The 17,028-nt window shown below is 55.8% G+C and overlaps 2 gene segments (V, D, J or C); both read right to left on the bottom strand.

Annotated features, from left to right (window-relative positions):
* Nucleotides 1-1,694: 1,694 nt before the first annotated feature.
* LOC113265347 (T cell receptor beta constant 1-like) lies at nucleotides 1,695-8,143 on the bottom strand. The segment is given in 7 exon segments: nucleotides 1,695-1,985; nucleotides 2,280-2,386; nucleotides 2,538-2,555; nucleotides 3,060-3,449; nucleotides 6,750-6,995; nucleotides 7,448-7,505; nucleotides 8,123-8,143. Coding segments are annotated over 7 exon segments (861 nt in total).
* Nucleotides 8,144-10,302: 2,159 nt separating this feature from the next.
* The window catches only part of LOC113267076 (T cell receptor beta constant 1-like), a 111,255-nt gene continuing 104,529 nt past the window's right edge, over nucleotides 10,303-17,028 (bottom strand). The window contains 5 exon segments of the C gene segment in view: nucleotides 10,303-10,562; nucleotides 10,881-10,987; nucleotides 11,139-11,156; nucleotides 11,661-12,050; nucleotides 14,978-15,024. Coding sequence covers nucleotides 10,542-10,562; nucleotides 10,881-10,987; nucleotides 11,139-11,156; nucleotides 11,661-12,050; nucleotides 14,978-15,024 — 583 coding nt within the window.

The raw sequence follows: 17,028 nt of genomic DNA, 5'->3' as shown, positions 1-17,028 counted from the left end.
GAAATCTAGAAATAATTACTACTAATGGGAAGTTACAGGCACGTGACGCGTTCCCCAAACCACTCCCGCCCTGGGTCGTGTCCTTTCCTGGCCTGTGGGAGTTGGGCCTGGAGAGCCCCTCACCCTCAGTTCCTGGACACCCAGTGCAGTGGGATGAATAGCGTCCCCCTAGACTTCGTGCCCACCCCGAACCTCAGAAAGAAAGTGACCGAGTTTGTAAACAAGGTCTTTGCAGATACACACGTCAAGAATCCCAGGACGAAATCCTTCTGAATTCAGGGTGTGTCCTAAATCCAATGACTCACTTCTTGATATGAAAAAATAAGGGAGAAATCCAGGCACAGGAATGCGGGAAGGTGATGTGGAGACAGGTACAAGGTCGGAGGGACGCTGCTGCAAGCCCAGGGCCACCAAGATGCTGGAGGTGGGCAGAAGCAGAAAAGATTCTCCCCTAGGGCTTTTGAAGGGAGCACGGCCCTGCAGGCACCTTGATTTTGGACTTCTGGCCTCCAGAACTGGGAGGGAATAATATCTACCACTATAAACCATCCAGCGTGTGGTCCTTTGTTATCGTGCTAAGAAACAGATACACCCGTTAGTCTGTTCCTGTGGGTCCTGCACCAGAAGTTGGGGGCGGCTACTCCACGGTCACCCGGTGACCGTCACACCATTCTGGCCACTACTTGGAACAAGCTTCCTGAACTTCCATCTTCAAGAGAACATGCCACGGTGTCACCGCTTACCAGTCATTTGACCTATGTTGTTGTGACTTCTTCACCCCCGGAGGAGGGAGGACACCTGCTTCCAGGGACGTGTGGGGGATGAACTGGGACAACACTGGTACCATGCCCAGCCCCAAGTCAGGAGCAAAGCCGGCCGCCAATAAGGGACTCCACCTTCCCCATCCTTTCTAGGCTTTCAAACTCCCTTCTCACCCCCAACTTCCTGCCTAATCGAGCCTATCTCTGGCCTCTCTCAGGTCCGTGGGTCGGGGTCTTCTTTCCCCTGATTGCATCCCTCCCTCCCCCGGTGCAGGGTTCTACTGCAGGGACTGTGACTTGCTGGGAGAGTTCACCCCAGGAAGATAACCGTGTCTGCCCCCAGCGGATGTGCTTGCCATGCTGCATTTGGGGTGGCCTGTGCTCTTGACCCCGTCAAGGGAAGGGCTGCCCAGGGGCAACACCTCAGCCCCTCGCCATGCCTTCCCCATGCCTGGCCCCGCATGCCCCCTTCTGTGAAACCTCTGGGCGTCACTTATCAGGGTTTCGACTCTGTGCCATCTTTAGGGTTCTGACCTAGTTACGCAGGACAGAGCTGGGTCTTCTGCTGAAGGCTTAAAACAAGACGAGATGGAAGCGTTCAGAACAGACACAGATAAAACCTAAATGTATAATAAATGAAACTGAGTCTGGAATTGAGAAATGACCAAGCATTCCAACCCACAGGTTGCCGTATCCTGGGCCCCGTGCTGAGGTGGGCTTAGGGCTCAGCTCCTCTCCTCATGCAGGTGCTCCCTGCTCCCTGCCCTTTGGACCAACCCTACACTCTAGGAGCCCGGAATGCCTGGATATGGGCCATGGAGCCCATCCTCCGTCAGGGTGAACAGGAGGAAGCAGCCTTACTCAGAAAGAAGGGCCAGTCCCTCCCTATGCTGCAGGGGTGGGGCCTTCCTTAAATCTTCAAAGGACACAACTTCATAGATACCCTGAGACACCGCAAGGCCCGCAGGACAGATTTATTGTTCAGTCTGTTTCAGTTTCAGGGTTGAGGAGCTCAGTCTGCAGGGAAGCAGAGGGAAGGGACAGGTAACCCAGCAGGAAAGAGATAAGAGGTGGAGGTGACTTTTCCAAGCGCAGCCTGGAAGCACGTCAAGGAGAATCTGGACGAAGAGGGTGAGCAACTCAGGTTCCATGCATAGTGTTCTACCCTCTCCCTCCAGCCTTTCAGCACTGTCAGAGCTGGTCTCAGGAACCCTTCCTCTTGACCTGAGGAAGAGAGGGCATTGTCAAGGTCCCAGAGGCCATGAAGAGCAGGAGGGGGCTGAGGGAGCCTGACCCTGGGCCTGAGTGTGGGTACAGCTGGTTGACCCTCCCCATTTTCTGACGCGGCATCCTGTAACGATCCCCATACTTCCTCCCCAGTCTGTCCGTCCCATTATAACGTCCTTGAGAAACAGGACATATCAGGGCCCAGTCAGGCTCCGAGACCCCCCATGTTCCATGCATAGTGTTCTACCCTCTCCCTCCAGCCTGCCTGCCCCGTCCTGCCCGCCTCCTTACCTTGGCCATGAGCACCAGGGCGCTGACCAGCACAGCGTACAAGGTGGCCTTCCCCAGCAGGATCTCATAGAGGATGGTGGCAGACAGGATGCCCTGCTGATAGGACACTGCGGCCGGGGTGGGGGGAGAGCGCACAGGGACCCGTGAGCAGGCGTCTCTGGCCCCCCCACACCCACCCCAGGGTCCGTGGTTCTCCACGCTCGGCTTCCAGGGCAAAACCACGGGAGATGGGGAGCAAGCAAGGAGAGGGTCACTTACCTGACGTGAAGCCACAGTCTGAAAGAGAAGAGGGGAGGGAGTGGATGAGAGACCCCATCCTCTCAAGCAGACAGAAAGCTGCCAGGTGAGGCCCACCTGAAGCTAAGGCAGTACCACTTGTCAGCCGTGCTTCAGTTAAGAGCAAACACAAACACAGACACACTAAGTCAGCCTTCTGGTTCGCGCGGACCCCCAGGCTCAGGCCAGGCTTCTCGCAGACGCGTGGACGGTCTTTCTGGTGCCTTGCCCACGGAGCCACACCAACCCGGAACCCCGTGGAACGTGGTGGCCCAGAGGGGCTGAGCCATACAGGCTCGGACAGTGAGGGGACCCCAGCTGCAAGGCTCTGCTGGGCTGAGGATCTGGGGGAGGAATGAACCCCAAGGTGCCCATTCACCCTCATGCTGGGCTTTAGTCTTCCCGCCCTGCCCTGGCTCTGCCTGGTCTTCTGCCTGGACACCCCCTGACCCCCCTTTCTGTGCTCCACCTCACTCCCCGCCCAGCTCGTCAGGCCCCGCTCACCTGCTCTGCCCCAGGCCTCGGCACTGATGTTCTGGGTGACGGGTTTGGGCCGCGTGGGGTCGTCCCACTTGTCATCGTCCCCGAGCCCGTGGAACTGGACTTGGCAGCGAAAGTGGTTGCGAGGGTTGTGCCAGAAGACGGAGGAGACCCTCAGCCGGCTGCTCAGACAGTAGTTCGAGCTATTGTCGTTGGGCCGCTCCCTGTAGGGCTGAGGGTCCGTGCTGACCCCATTCTGGACCTCCTTCCCGTTCACCCACCAGCTCAGCTCCACGTGGTCGGGGTAGAAGCCCGTGGCCAGGCACACGAGCGTGGCCTTCTGGGTGCGGGAGGTCTCTGCTTCTGACGGTTCAAACACCGTGACCGTGGGAGGTTTGACCTTTCCCAGGTCCTCTGCAAGGGAAGAGACGTTGGGACCAGGGCTGGTCCGAGAGCTGTCTGGGTTCAGGGTGTGTGTGTGTGTGTGTGTGTGTGTGTGCGTGTGAGAGAGAGAGAGAGAGAGAGGGAGGGAGAGAGACAGAGACAGAAATCAAGAAAGACAGAAAGACAGAGAGCGAGCTGGAAATGGAGTCACCATAAAGCAGAATCATGTAGTACTAGGTCCTGTGTGTTGGGGGGTCACTGTCCCCATTCCTCTGTAATTGTTCTTCTGCCCCACCTGTCCTTTGTAGTCACCTGTAGACATTCTGAGCAATGTCCCCTCGTTGACGTTATTTGAGTTCTTCTCCATCAGTGAAAGCTTACCTGTTTACGTTTCACCATAGTATGTAGTAGTTATTTAAGTGGAGTGAGCACAGGATTGGAATCAGACTGTTAGGATCCGAATCTTAAAACTGACTTTGCATGCCAGTGTGACTTTGGGACAGTGTCTTAATTTTTCTGCATCATTTTTCATTGCTTGTGAAGGGAAAATCCTGACCCTGACTTTCTGGAGTGGCCGTGGAGGTTAAGTGACATTAGCATTCAGACACCCCTGTCTTCGGCCCGTGAATTGCTTCAAAATCGAAGAGGCTGAGGAGTAAAGGGGAATTGGGGATAAGGGGGTCTTTGAGGCCTGGGGACTCTCTTCAGATGACAATCTACAGATGGGATGTACTTGTGCACTCGGGGGGGGGGTACCCTTTTGTTTCACGGTGTGCTCATGAGAATGTGAGGTTTTCCAACTTTTTTTGTGGGTTACGAGGTCTCCCCTAGCCATTCCTCCGCCTTGAGGTACCCCCCTGAGGTTCCTCAGCTCAGACAGAGAGCAATCTCGCCTTAGGTCAAATTCAGGGGTTCGTCAACCTTCTTTGCTCCTTTGCTTCCAAATGTTATACCCTTTCTACCAGTCAGCTTCCTAAATAAGCATCTGAGATCATCAGGGCAACGTCTTGCTAGCACTTGCTTTGACACAATTTTTGTCCGAAGCCTCCCTCTGCAGAGCCTCGGGCGAAGGCCCAGGCCACCCGCTCATTTGGCTGGCTCACTTCTTCTGGGTCTGCTCTCCATTCATTTTATCCTCCTCCTTTGCTTTCCACTGGTTTTTGTTGTTGTTGTTCATTTCTTAGCAATTCTGTTACAACGAAAAATCTCCTTATGAGACTCTAGCCTGGAAGAGGGAGAAAATGTCCTTCTAATGGACACTTCACATTTCTCTGGATGGGACCTAACTTCCAGGGTCAGCTTCACGTGGGTGTGACCTGGGTACAGGACCCCACGCTCACAAAGGCCCCACTCTTGGTTTAAGGGTCCCTGTCATCATCTTGAAATTCTAAATAATTTTTAACAAGAGCCTGACATTTTCATTTTGAGCTGGTTGGGCCTCCCATCCTCTCAGCTTCCTCTCCCTGCAACTCCTACTTGCTAACCCCCATGATGTCTAGGTCTTCACCGGCTGACCCACCAGAAGGGGTAACACCCTAACATCTGCACTGCCCAGCTCCATCAGTCCCTCTGCTCAGCCTGGTGTCTTCACTCTTGTCTCAAAGACCCTGGCTCTGAAACTGGACCAGCTCTCCTGGGGCACTACTGAATGTACTCCTCTGACCCCCTCTCAGTCCTTCCTGCAAAATTAACGATGTCCTCTGAGTCATGTGGGATGCTCCCCACAATGTTTACTGATGCAGCCGGCAGGACAAACAGGACGCCATGACACTCTGAAGCCCTGTCTACACAGCTCGGTGTGAAGGCAGGGTCAGTTTATCCTTCCATGTCTGTGAGTCCCTGTGGGGTGTAAGTGTCTGTGCTAGTGAGCTTCTATCTGTATATGCTCTGTTTGCGGGTGGGCGGGCCTCAGGCAGAATTGTGAAGTTTGTCTTTCCTGTTCCCAATCCACTGCTCTTGCCTACCCAGCCCACCCCTTCGTGACCCACATGCCAAATCCTGTCCCTCCTCAGGCCCTGGGCTCACCCTCTCCCCTCACTCCCCAGTGACTACCTAGGGAAAGTGTGGAGAAGAGAAGGACCGAATTTTAACAATCCACCTTCCCTGCGTACTCTGCGTGGGGTCTCCTGTTAGTCCCCGCACAGCAATGGTAGGGGTAGATCAAGCTTCCCACAGATTCGTAGAGTAGAGGGGATCAAGCTTCCCACAGATTCGTTTGCCCAAGGCCATCTGATCATCAGTGAGCCAGGGATTGGGAACCAGGTTTATCTGGCTCTAACGTCGGGTCTTTTCCCCACCCCTGCTGATCACAGGAATCTGGACCAAGTTTAGCTGAGCCCCATTGGATCCAGCCAATTGACAATCTAATGAAAAATGGGCCTTGTTGTTATCAAATAATCCAGGTTAATGTACCAGTAGCGTGAGTTTCTTCCCCTCTCTGGCCTCAACATTCTGGTCACCAGGTGATGTTTGAAGTTCCTTTCCAGATCTAGGAGCTTAGGATCCTTCTGGAAATTTTCCTCACCTCACCAACAACATATCTGCATTTTAATGGACATTTGCAACAACTGAACCTCGAGCACCACTGGCCTGTTGGCGCTGGGATAGCTACTGTGAGGTCCGAGATTTCAGGCTGGGGGGCAGAGGGAGACATGGGCGGGGGAATGCACCCCAGCAGCTGAGCGTCCCGTCCAGCCCACGGGTGGGGATGGGTGCTGTAGAGCTCAGGGGGCTCTCCGGCTTAGGAGAGAAAGGCAGGGGTTTTAAATATAATTTTAAGTGCTAAACAGTAAATCAACTAACCCTGCTTGTTTTGACTTTTTCTTCACTCATACTGATCTGCCTATTTTCTCTGCCTCTCTGTTTCTCTCCTGTTTCTCATTCCTTTTCTCCTCTGTTCAGCGGCCTCCCCTCCATCTACCTCTCCCAGGAGCCAGCCGGGCTCAATGCCCGCCAGTCCCATGCTTGTCCCTGCTTTTTTCCCTCCCCTCCGCCTCAGACCCGCTCCCTGCAACAGCTACACCCCTCCTATGCTCCCCCCAGCCCCGGTTTTCCCTTCTCAGTCCGGTCCCCCAATCCAGCAGCTCTGAGTCCTAGTCCATGCTCTCGTCCCCCACTCGCCCTGCCCCTAAATATCTCAGGAGCGTGGAAAGAGCCCCACAGCCCCCGGCCCTCCGCTCTCGTCCCCGGCCCGCTAGGACCCCGTCCCCGCCCCCTCGCAGGGTTGACCCCCGGACCGACAGCGGGCCGCGCGCCCAGCCCCGGCCCACCCTCGCCATCTCCCCGGTCCCGGGGCTGCGGAACGGCCGGGGAGAGACGCCCAAATCTCACCTATGACCGTGAGCCTGGTGCCGGCGCCGAAGTACTGCTCATAGGAGCACGGAGGCCCAGCCCCGCACGCAAACCCCGCGGCGCCCCAGCCGCTTCCCGCTCCGGCTCGCAGCCCGGACCCAGCGCGGGGAGCCAGCCAGGTGCCGGGCCGGGAAGAGCCCTGGGGCCGCCGCCTTCCCTCCCGACCCCGCGGCCACTCACCCACAAAGGTCAGCCGACTGCCGGGCCCGAAGGTCGGGGCGGAGGCTGCAGAGCACGGCCCCGGGTCCCCCGCCAAGAAGCCCTCCGCGCCGCGCGCCGCGCTCACCTAGCACCGACAGCCGGGTCCCCGCGCCGAAGTACTGGGTATTTTGGCTCACAGCACCCCGGCGCAGCACAAAAACAGGCCCGCCATGCCCGGCCCCACCGCACTCCCCGGCGCCCCGGCGCACCCCGGCTTACCTAGCACGGTCAGGCGGGTGCCCCTGCCGAAATACTGAGTTTCTGTACTCACAGCCCGGAGCCCCAGAACAAAAATCTGGCGCTGCCCTCTCCCGCCAGCCCCGCTCGCTCCGTCGCGCACCCCGCACCCAGCACCGGGAGTCCCGGCCCAGGCGCCGAGCCCTGCCTCTGAGCACAGCCCCAGACTGAGCCGGCCAGCTGCCCACCCGTCTCCATCCCACCCCGCGGAGCGCTCGGCCCCCAGCGGATCTCCTTACCCAGCACGGTCAGCTTAGAACCGGCCCCAAAGTACAGCTGCCCCGTGTTTGCACAGCTCTAGGGACCCAGGCGCAAACCCCTGACTAGGGGCTCGGGAGGGGCCAGCACCCACTCCTTGAGGGCCAGGGTCCTGGGAATGGTTCAGGCTGGGCAACCCACCCGCCTTCCACGGGGAGCGGCTTTCTTACCTAGTACGGTGAGCCGGGCCCCTGGCCCGAAGTGCCGCTCACTGTATATAACACAGTGGGCAGGGGCTGCCAAGAATTTCTCCTCCCTACTTCCCTTGGCACAAGCTGGGGGTGCACTCTCCTTCTCCTTCCCGGGCTTCTCTCATCCCACTTCCAGAGACAGCTGGACATGGTAATCTAGATGCTACAGGAGGTCATCTCCAATTTGCTCAGGAGAATCAACTGGGCTTGGGGACAATACAGTGGAGGTGGAAAATGACCGGGGATTGGTGATGGTGGTTTGGGCTGGAGTTGGGAAGTGTTCCAGGCTAAACCCTATCTCTTCCTACTTATAGGACCTGCAATCTCTCCCACCTTATTTCCTTCATCTGAAAAATGGGGTAATACATTTTGTGCAGTGTTGTTGTGAGTTCTTAATAAATAACGCATGTGTAAGTACTTTTGTCAAGGGCAAGTTTTATGAAAAGTGCCAGATGATGCTCCCACTTTGACGCGTCGGCCCTTCATGTTCCCGGGAAGCTGTCTGGAGCCAGGAGATACAGAGGTATTCGCTGAGTCTAGGTCCCTGCGGGAGCACATCAGGGACCAGCTCCGGAGACACTCCCAGCCACTCCCCCTCCAGGAGCTGAATTCCCTGGGCTGGGGAGTGAGATTCCCTGAGGCAGGGGTTTTTGTAAAAGCACCTCCTGTAGCTGAATCATCGTGGCCCCCCCCAGCTCCCACAATGTTACAGCAGGATACAAAAATGTTTCTTTCCCTCTGGTCCCCTCCCCCCACCACTGGGCAGAGGCAGGAAGTGCAGGTGACAGAGGTTTGATTGAGTGGGGCTGGGAGCAAACTCAGAGCACATTTAAAGTGGGGTGGGGCTGGGGAAGGTCATGGTGCTCCTTGGGGGGCGAGGGAGAGAGGCCCCGTGGCAGAACATACACCCCTCTGAGGAGACCCTCTATGTCACCAGGTGTCCTGTCTAGGACTCACTGTGACCACCTGCACAGACTGGCATTTATAGTGAGGTGGGATGGGAGGAGCGAGGGGTGGATTCCATAGAGCGGGTGATGGCAGCTTGAGGCATGGGGACCTGCAACCTCTGCAATTGCCCATTGCTCGCTGAACAGAGTCCAAGCTCCTTATCCTTCATGTATTTCACGCATTTCATGAACATCTACGTGCCGAGCCTCCTGCTGGGGACCAGGACCTGAGTTCGCCCTCAGGGGAGCACCCCCCAGCCTGCCCAACGTCTCATCCCTCCTGTCTCTGAACGTTGTCTTGGCTAAGCACCCGCGAGTACCCGACCCTGTTGTCTCGGCTCTGACTGTCATGCCTCTGACTGTCACGACCCCCCGCCACCCAGGGATAATTAGACCAATTCTTTCTTTGAAGAGTTTGCCATGTTCTCAGGCTCTTCCGTGATGATCCCAGTGGGAAATTGAGTGCTAGCCTCTGACGGCATTTTAGTAGACAGCTCTCAGGGCCACTGGAAAGTGCCACTTCGTATTTCAATTGTGTCTGTTCTTGAATGACCCCCTCGTGAACAGGTGGGCATCCTGGGGACTGTGACTTGGATCTCTTTATTTTCTTGAAAGTGAATAACAGGACATTGCAATCATGTGTGTTTCATGAGTGGGTTAGTGCACACGTGCACGTATGTAAATATATACATACACGCATACGTGTGTGTGTCGTGGAAGTGTGCACGCACGTGAGTGCCTCACGCATTGCAGTGGAGAGAGAAAGCCATGTGCTACATTCCCGTGAGTGAGAGAATTAGATGGCTAGTTCCGGCAACGAAGCGCCCGCGAAGGCTTCTTGCAGGGGAAGACGTTGGGGTTAAATCTTCAAGAGTAAGTAGGAGCTGGAGTACCGTGTGCCCAGGTGACTGAGTGCACAGCAGTCTGAGAGCAAGTGGCTCTGGGACGCAGGGTGAGAGGAGCGGGGTATGTATGGAGGGAGGAAGCAAGGGACCACTGCCTAGATGCCCTCCCCAGGACTGTGCCCTGCGTCACCATGGTGACCATGAGGCAACAAAGAGCTCTTAGAGGATTTCTAGAAATAGCAATAGGGCCGATTCTTGGTTTGGGGGACCTTGACTTTCTATCCTTCCAGGAACGGTCAGGTGCATTTTCACACCCATGTGCTTCACTAGAGAGACATTTATAAACAGATTTGTAACTTAAATGGGAAGACACATGTGCTACTTGAGAATTCATCTCCGAGACAGCGCCTTCTCTTCTTGGCCGGGCAGCCTGCTTGGTGATAAGCGAAAACGGTAGTGTCCTCAGGGAGACAGCTGAAAGGAACATGGCTGACAGGTATGAACGCAAGCTTCTCAGCCATGGGTACATGACCAGCTGGCAGGAGACACACCTGTGTAGGGAGACTCTTCCTCAGAGCACCTTCGTCCAGGTAGGACAAAAAGTTCTTGCGAAAAATGTCACCATTTTTCTGGGCTGTTCCTGAGTAAGCCTCTTCAATCCCATCACCCCCGTTCACACGTACTCAAGTTCCCCTGACAGGGAGGAGCAGGGCTGCCCCAGGCAGGGTCCCTCAGCCCTGGTACTGGAGGGACCTGCTGTCTCCTTGAAGACCTCTGATTCTATCCTGACTGGAGTCACATGGGGGGTCAGAGACAGGCAGAAGAGAAATCCAGACACTCACAAGGCAGAGTCAAGCCAGAACAGGCCGTGTTTATTGATTCAGTCAAGTTAGTCATGCTGGGGTCCCCCTGGGTTGGGGAGATTTGGGTCATGAGCGTCCAGGTGTGCACGAACATAGGGGGGAGTAGCTATTGGGGTGAGCTGAGAGATGAAAACAGCTCTTGAGAAGCACTGGCTGCAAGTGGAAAAAGGAGAATCCGTGTTGGGACGATAGCAGGCTGGAAGTTGCTGGCTCTGCCTCTGAGCTAGCTTCAGGAGCCCTTTCTCTTGACCTGAAGAAGAGAAGGTTTCAGGGGTTACCAGGAGTCAGGAGTGATGGGAATTGAGAGGAAGTAGGATGGTCATTGACCAGATGAATGGTAGGGCTCTTCACAATGGCCACTGGGTTTTCAGGTGACCCCAGCTTCTCCTCTGCGTGGCTCTCCCACTGCGATCCCAGAGGGACAGTGTGTCTTCCCAGGTATGTGGGTGGACCTCCGTCTTCTTCTACTGCCCGCCACTGGCCCTAGCAGGGACTCTTGCTACTCACAGCTCGGAGTTGCCCTGTTTCAAGTGTCACTTCCAGGGCCCCATCCTGCCCGCCTCCTTACCTTGGCCATGAGCACCAGGGCGCTGACCAGCACAGCGTACAGGGTGGCCTTCCCCAGCAGGATCTCATAGAGGATGGTGGCAGACAGGATGCCCTGCTGATAGGACACTGCGGCCGGGGTGGGGGGAGAGCGCACAGGGACCCGTGAGCAGGCGTCTCTGGCCCCCCCACACCCACCCCAGGGTCCGAGGTTCTTCACGCTCGGCTTCCAGGGCAAAACCACGGGACATGGGGAGCAAGCAAGGAGAGGGTCACTTACCTGACGTGAAGCCACAGTCTGAAAGAGAAGAGGGGAGGGAGTGGATGAGAGACCCCACCCTCTCAAGCAGACAGAAAGCTGCCAGGTGAGGCCCACCTGAAGCTAAGGCAGTACCACTCGTCAGCCGTGCTTCAGTTAAGAGCAAACACAAACACAGACACACTAAGTCAGCCTTCTGGTTCGCGCGGACCCCCAGGCTCAGGCCAGGCTTCTCGCAGACGCGTGGACGGTCTTTCTGGTGCCTTGCCCACGGAGCCACACCAACCCGGAACCCCGTGGAACGTGGTGGCCCAGAGGGGCTGAGCCATACAGGCTCGGACAGTGAGGGGACCCCAGCTGCAAGGCTCTGCTGGGCTGAGGATCTGGGGGAGGAATGAACCCCAAGGTGCCCATTCACCCTCATGCTGGGCTTTAGTCTTCCCGCCCTGCCCTGGCTCTGCCTGGTCTTCTGCCTGGACACCCCCCGACCCCCCTTTCTGTGCTCCACCTCACTCCCCGCCCAGCTCGCCAGGCCCCGCTCACCTGCTCTGCCCCAGGCCTCAGCACTGATGTTCTGGGTGACGGGTTTGGGCCGGGTGGGGTCGTCCCACTTGTCATCGTCCCCGAGCCCGTGGAACTGGACTTGGCAGCGAAAGTGGTTGCGAGGGTTGTGCCAGAAGACGGAGGAGACCCTCAGCCGGCTGCTCAGACAGTAGTTCGAGCTATTGTCGTTGGGCCGCTCCCTGTAGGGCTGAGGGTCCGTGCTGACCCCATTCTGGACCTCCTTCCCGTTCACCCACCAGCTCAGCTCCACGTGGTCGGGGTAGAAGCCCGTGGCCAGGCACACGAGCGTGGCCTTCTGGGTGCGGGAGGTCTCTGCTTCTGACGGTTCAAACACCGTGACCGTGGGAGGTTTGACCTTTCCCAGTTTCTCTGCAAGGGAAGAGACGTTGGGACCAGGGCTGGTCCGAGAGCTGTCTGGGTTCAGGGTGTGTGTGTGTGAGAGAGAGAGAGAGACAGAGACAGAGACAGAAATCAAGAAAGACAGAAAGACAGAGAGCGAGCTGGAAATGGAGTCATCATAAAGCAAAATTACGTAGTACTAGGTCCTGTGTGTTTGGGGGTCACTGTCCCGTTCTATTCTCCCTCAGCTTTGCCACTTCTCTCAGTGGCCCTGTGGGTGCATGCCGCTGTGTCTCTCTTCCATCCCCTCAGGTACAGTGTGTCCTGATTTCCTTGGCTTTCTTGGCAGTCTCTTTCTCAAGGCCTTGTTCCATATCTATCCAAAGAGTCCATCTGTTTTTCTTCCTCATTCAAAGCCCTCTTTGATGCATGACTATCTGTTCTTTCAGACTTAGAAACAGCTATGGCAGAGATGAACGAGCCTGGGATTTGAGGCTGAGGGTCCTCACCAGCAACATGACCCCAGGAAGCGAATCAACTGTTTCTAATGATCAGTTTCCTTGTGTACAAAGCATATGAGTATCTGTTTGGGTGACAGCATATACGAGAATTAGCCTTTGTTGCCTGGAGGAGACCCTGTTCCATTGCATTTGACGATACTTTTTTCTAAATGCTTTTCCCAACTCATTTTTTTCCCTTTTCTCTTGTGCGTGTGCGTGTATGTGTGTGTTAAACACGTAACCTGCTTTGAGGAGCCAAGAAGCCTCTGGCTATGATGTTATCAGATGTTTCACATTTATTCCGTTTATGCTGGGGCACACAGGGTGTGTGCTGGCTTGCCCAGGACAGCTGTAATCCCATGAAAGAAGCTGCTCATGGGTTGAACCCTTTATTCCTTTCAGCGCCCAGCAAGCCTCCCTGCCAGCTTTGGAAATCCTAGGTCATGGCCCAACTTGCTGGGTCTGAACAAATTCCAAAGTCCAAGGGCCATGTCATCAGAGCGCTCACATTGCAAAGTCCTGGGTCCTTTTTCATGCCTGACACACCGGAGAGAATTTCTGGAGTTGTCGGAAGGCAGGGCCTCATGGGAAGACACAGAGAGATGGGAGAAACCACATCCATCTCCCACGTTCCCATTTTTGCCAGAATGGACTGTGCCCTCTATTTGGCTCTATACTGACCAGAGGAATGGCTTTCTGAAGCAGAACTGTGGCAAACCCAGATGTCTGCACTTTATCCACTTTGGGAAGTGTTTCTAATGGGAAAATTGAGAGGCAGTTTGGGGAAAAGGCCAAAGTCTGGGACACAGTGATGATAAACAACAGGAAGGGAAAGGATGGCCCCAATAAGCTGAGCCTTTTACAAAGATCTCCATATAAGTTAGCCCCGAACAATTTAACACCCCAGGGGACTAGCACTATTATCCCCATTTTATACATCTCAGAGATTCTGAGATTTTCACTTTCTAATTGCTGGAACACCCCCCCCCCCAGCCTGTCCTGTGAGCCCCAGAGTTCGGGGCATTTCGAACCCCAGTAATTTGTACTTTCTAATTGTTATCACACTCGCTGGCACGAGCCCCCATCTGCAGGACAAAGTCTGCTCCAGCCAACCAATCTGGTAGGACCCAGTGTCCCATTCCTCTGGCCTTGTCTCTCTGCCCAGCACAGACCCATCCCTCCAGGCCCGGTCCCCCACCTGTCCGCTTCCTCCTCGAGCACGCTAATGGTGTGTTAGTGTTTTGTGATGGGCCCCTCACCTTACCAGCCCAGCACAGATCCTGAGGTTTGAGAAAATGGGGCCTCCTGCCTATTTTCTCTTCTTTATACCTTATCTGTTACTAAGATGGCATAAGTTTCCAGGTGTATTTCCTCGGATCCTGCCAAGCACCGCGTCCCTGAGACACCTGTTGCAGCTCTCATGACACTGAGACACGGACTTTTGCCCTCAGGGCTCAGAAACATCCTCAAACCAGCCCAGTCTCACCAATCTGGCCCCCCTTCCACTGCCTCCTGAGCCCTAGATCCCTTCAGGAAGACACAGATGGATCTTTGGAGTCTGGTAGAGATAGAGAAGGAGGACGATGAAGGTCCTGAGCAAGTGGTAGACAGTAGGACTTTGACAGAGAAGACAGACCGATTCACCAAAATGGAGTCAACGGGGAAGGTCTGGAGATAGAATAGGAGGGAAAATGGAGAAGATCTGAATAATTTTAAAAAAAGGGGGGAGTAAAACAACACACTCTTAAAACAGGAGCAACGAGAGGAGTCCCAGAGAACAATGAGAAGCAGAGCGAGACCGCACAAAGCCCAAAGACTAATCTGGAGCCCTACACCCAAGGGTCCGTGATAAGCCCGAGAAGCTCCGGGAGGGAGGGGCGCTCTGAGCCCTGTCCTTACACCCCTGTCCCCCCGCCCCCCACCCAGACTGATCGGTCACACACAGGCACTCCCAGCCAGGAGTGCAACCCCATACCTGTCACCGTGAGCCTGGTGCCCGTCCCGAAGTAGAGGGGCGAGTTATAGAACACAGCTGCAGGCAGCCGCAGCAAAACCCGCGGAGGCTCCTGCCAGGGCCAAGTCCTCGCTCTTGGGGACTGGGCTCCGTCACCCTTTCTGCCTGGATGTGTGGCTCTGGACTTGAGGGGTCCCGTTGGGGGAAAGGTCCAAGCATAGTATGGGGAGAGAGGAGCAGGCTTGGAGGGGGCACACGCTCACACATGAGAAGGAAGCACGAACCAAAGAAAGAGTAAGGAGGAAACACTGAGGACCGAAGACTCGGGGAGGAGAAATAGGGGGACCCACCAAGCCACACCAAGAGGAATGGCAGCCACAGCCCCTTCGAAGCTCCCCAGGACTAAGAGAGTTGACTTGACCCCTGACAACCAGGGCTGGGAGGAGAGATGGGGACCCTGTGTCCAAGGGACAATGGCCCTATGGCCCGGTCCTGCTCCTTACCTAGGACAGAGAGTTGGGTCCCCTCTCCAAAGTGCTGTGCCTGGTTGCTCCACAGCACAGCGAGAGTGTGACAAACCCCAAGATTGCTCTCTGGGGCCCTTCCTTCTAGAAGCTCGCTTCCACCCGGACTTCTGGGGACTGCAGCACCTCCCCTGCTCACCCACACTCTCTGAGCCTTTTCCCTGCTGTGTCCAAGGAGTCCTCCTGGGACCGCACTCTTCCAACACACTACCCCCAGGGAAGCCTCTTACTTACCCAAGACAGAAAGCTTGGTTCCACTTGCGAAATACAGTTTTTCATTGTTACACAACACTGCAGGCTGGCAGGGAAACTGCCCTTGGCTGCATCCAATTCCTGCCTTCCCAAGTGCTCCTGCCCGCCCTCCTCTCCCTTTCCTCTGCTGAATTTTGGCACCAGGAGGTGTGGAGGAGGGACTCATGTGCAGTGTGAAATGTCCCTGTCAGAGGACCGATTGGGCCCTGGGACCCCCAGCGCTTTCTCCTGTGTCCCTCTCCTTTCTGAGCCGGCGTGGAAAACAACAGGGGTAAGGCAGTTCTGAGGCCAGAGGCTTCCCATCTATGTGGCCATGACGGGGTGCCCTCCAAGGAGACAGGGGATGGACAAGGGGACCCCAAAGGGAGACTACCTGCCTCCCAGAAGGGGAACACAGACTTAGCATAGCCCGTCCGTGAAATTACTGGAGACGGAGCCTGTCCCTGCCTGTCTGCATCAAGATAAGAATTCAGAGCTTTCTGATAAAAATGTGCTTTCACCTAAGCCCCCAAGACAGAGGCTCCACCCTGACCCCTGCCCCTCGTTGTGGGTTCCCGGCTCTCTGCCCCGACGCACTTACCTACAACAGTGAGCCGGCTCCCGTCCCCAAAATGCAGGGTGTTTCAAAAGCACAGCCTCCCAGATCCACTTCAGAACCTCCCCCGTCTGCTGAGCTCAGCCGAGATTCGGGGACAGGTTGGGGTGTTCATGGATCTCTCCCCACCCAGAGCCACGGGCCCTGCTTCATATTTTCCCCACTCCCTTCCAGAGCTTGCCCAGGTCCCTGGACAGTCGGAAACAAGGAGCCGCAGTGCGGCCTCCTACGAAATCCAGAGTAAGGACACATATGAAACCCCTACAGAGAGCCCAAGCCAGTGAAGAAGACGGCCCAACGTCAGTGCTCATTAATTGCCTCCTGGGCTTTCTCTAGGCTTCCCTCTGTCAGGTAACCACTCAGAGGGGCAGGACCATCTCCTTTCCCGCCTCTGCCTTAACCACTATCCCAGGATAGAATCGTCCCCATCACACCCTGCCTGGAGACCCCCCACCTTACCGACAACTGTCAGCTTGGTCCCCGGGCTGAAGGTAATATCATAGCACACCAGCATGCAGCCACTCTAAAACCGGACACTTTGGACCTGCCTTCACCTTCAAGGGGCCTGGAAAGACCCAGAGTATGTCTTACCTATGACTGTGAGCCTGGTGCCTTCTCCAAAGAACAGTTCAGTGTTCACACAGTGACATGGGGCAAGGAAGCAGACAAATCTGAGGCATGGAAAGAAGAGGGAGCCCTGGCTGGTATCCGGAGGACTCTGGTATAAGAAATCCCCTCCTGTACTTTATAGATACTGCACAGAACGTTTCCAACTTTGACTCTTGCGGCCACAGAGCATGGCCAGCGTCTATCCAGCAAGCCCCGCACTACTTTCTCGATCCTTTCTGAGGGTCCATCAAAAGGATGTGGGCTTGGAGAGGAGGGCAGGGTCCTGGAGCTAGTGACCGCGTCCATGGAAAGTCAGGATATGTCTGGCTTTTTCCTCTATGAGGTGGGTCATCTCCCATGCACCTTCCCACTGACCTGGCCCTAACTTCTGTGGGACTTAGGAAGAAGGAGTCTCCCGGAGTCCTTCACCCGAGGGGCCACTGAGGCGCTCTTCTTACGCCTGGGCTCTCTGTCTGCAAGCTTCAGTCCTGATTTAAGCCTGTCCTTACCCATGGTCTTGGCTTGACAGGTGAACAGGGGCGGGGTGGAGGCATTCTGAGTCGCACCACCCTCG

Source organism: Ursus arctos, unplaced genomic scaffold (assembly GCF_023065955.2).
Source record: "Ursus arctos isolate Adak ecotype North America unplaced genomic scaffold, UrsArc2.0 scaffold_3, whole genome shotgun sequence".
NCBI lineage: Eukaryota > Metazoa > Chordata > Mammalia > Carnivora > Ursidae > Ursus > Ursus arctos.
Note: the sequence above shows the minus strand (reverse complement) of the source record. Positions and strands in the feature narration are given on the sequence as shown.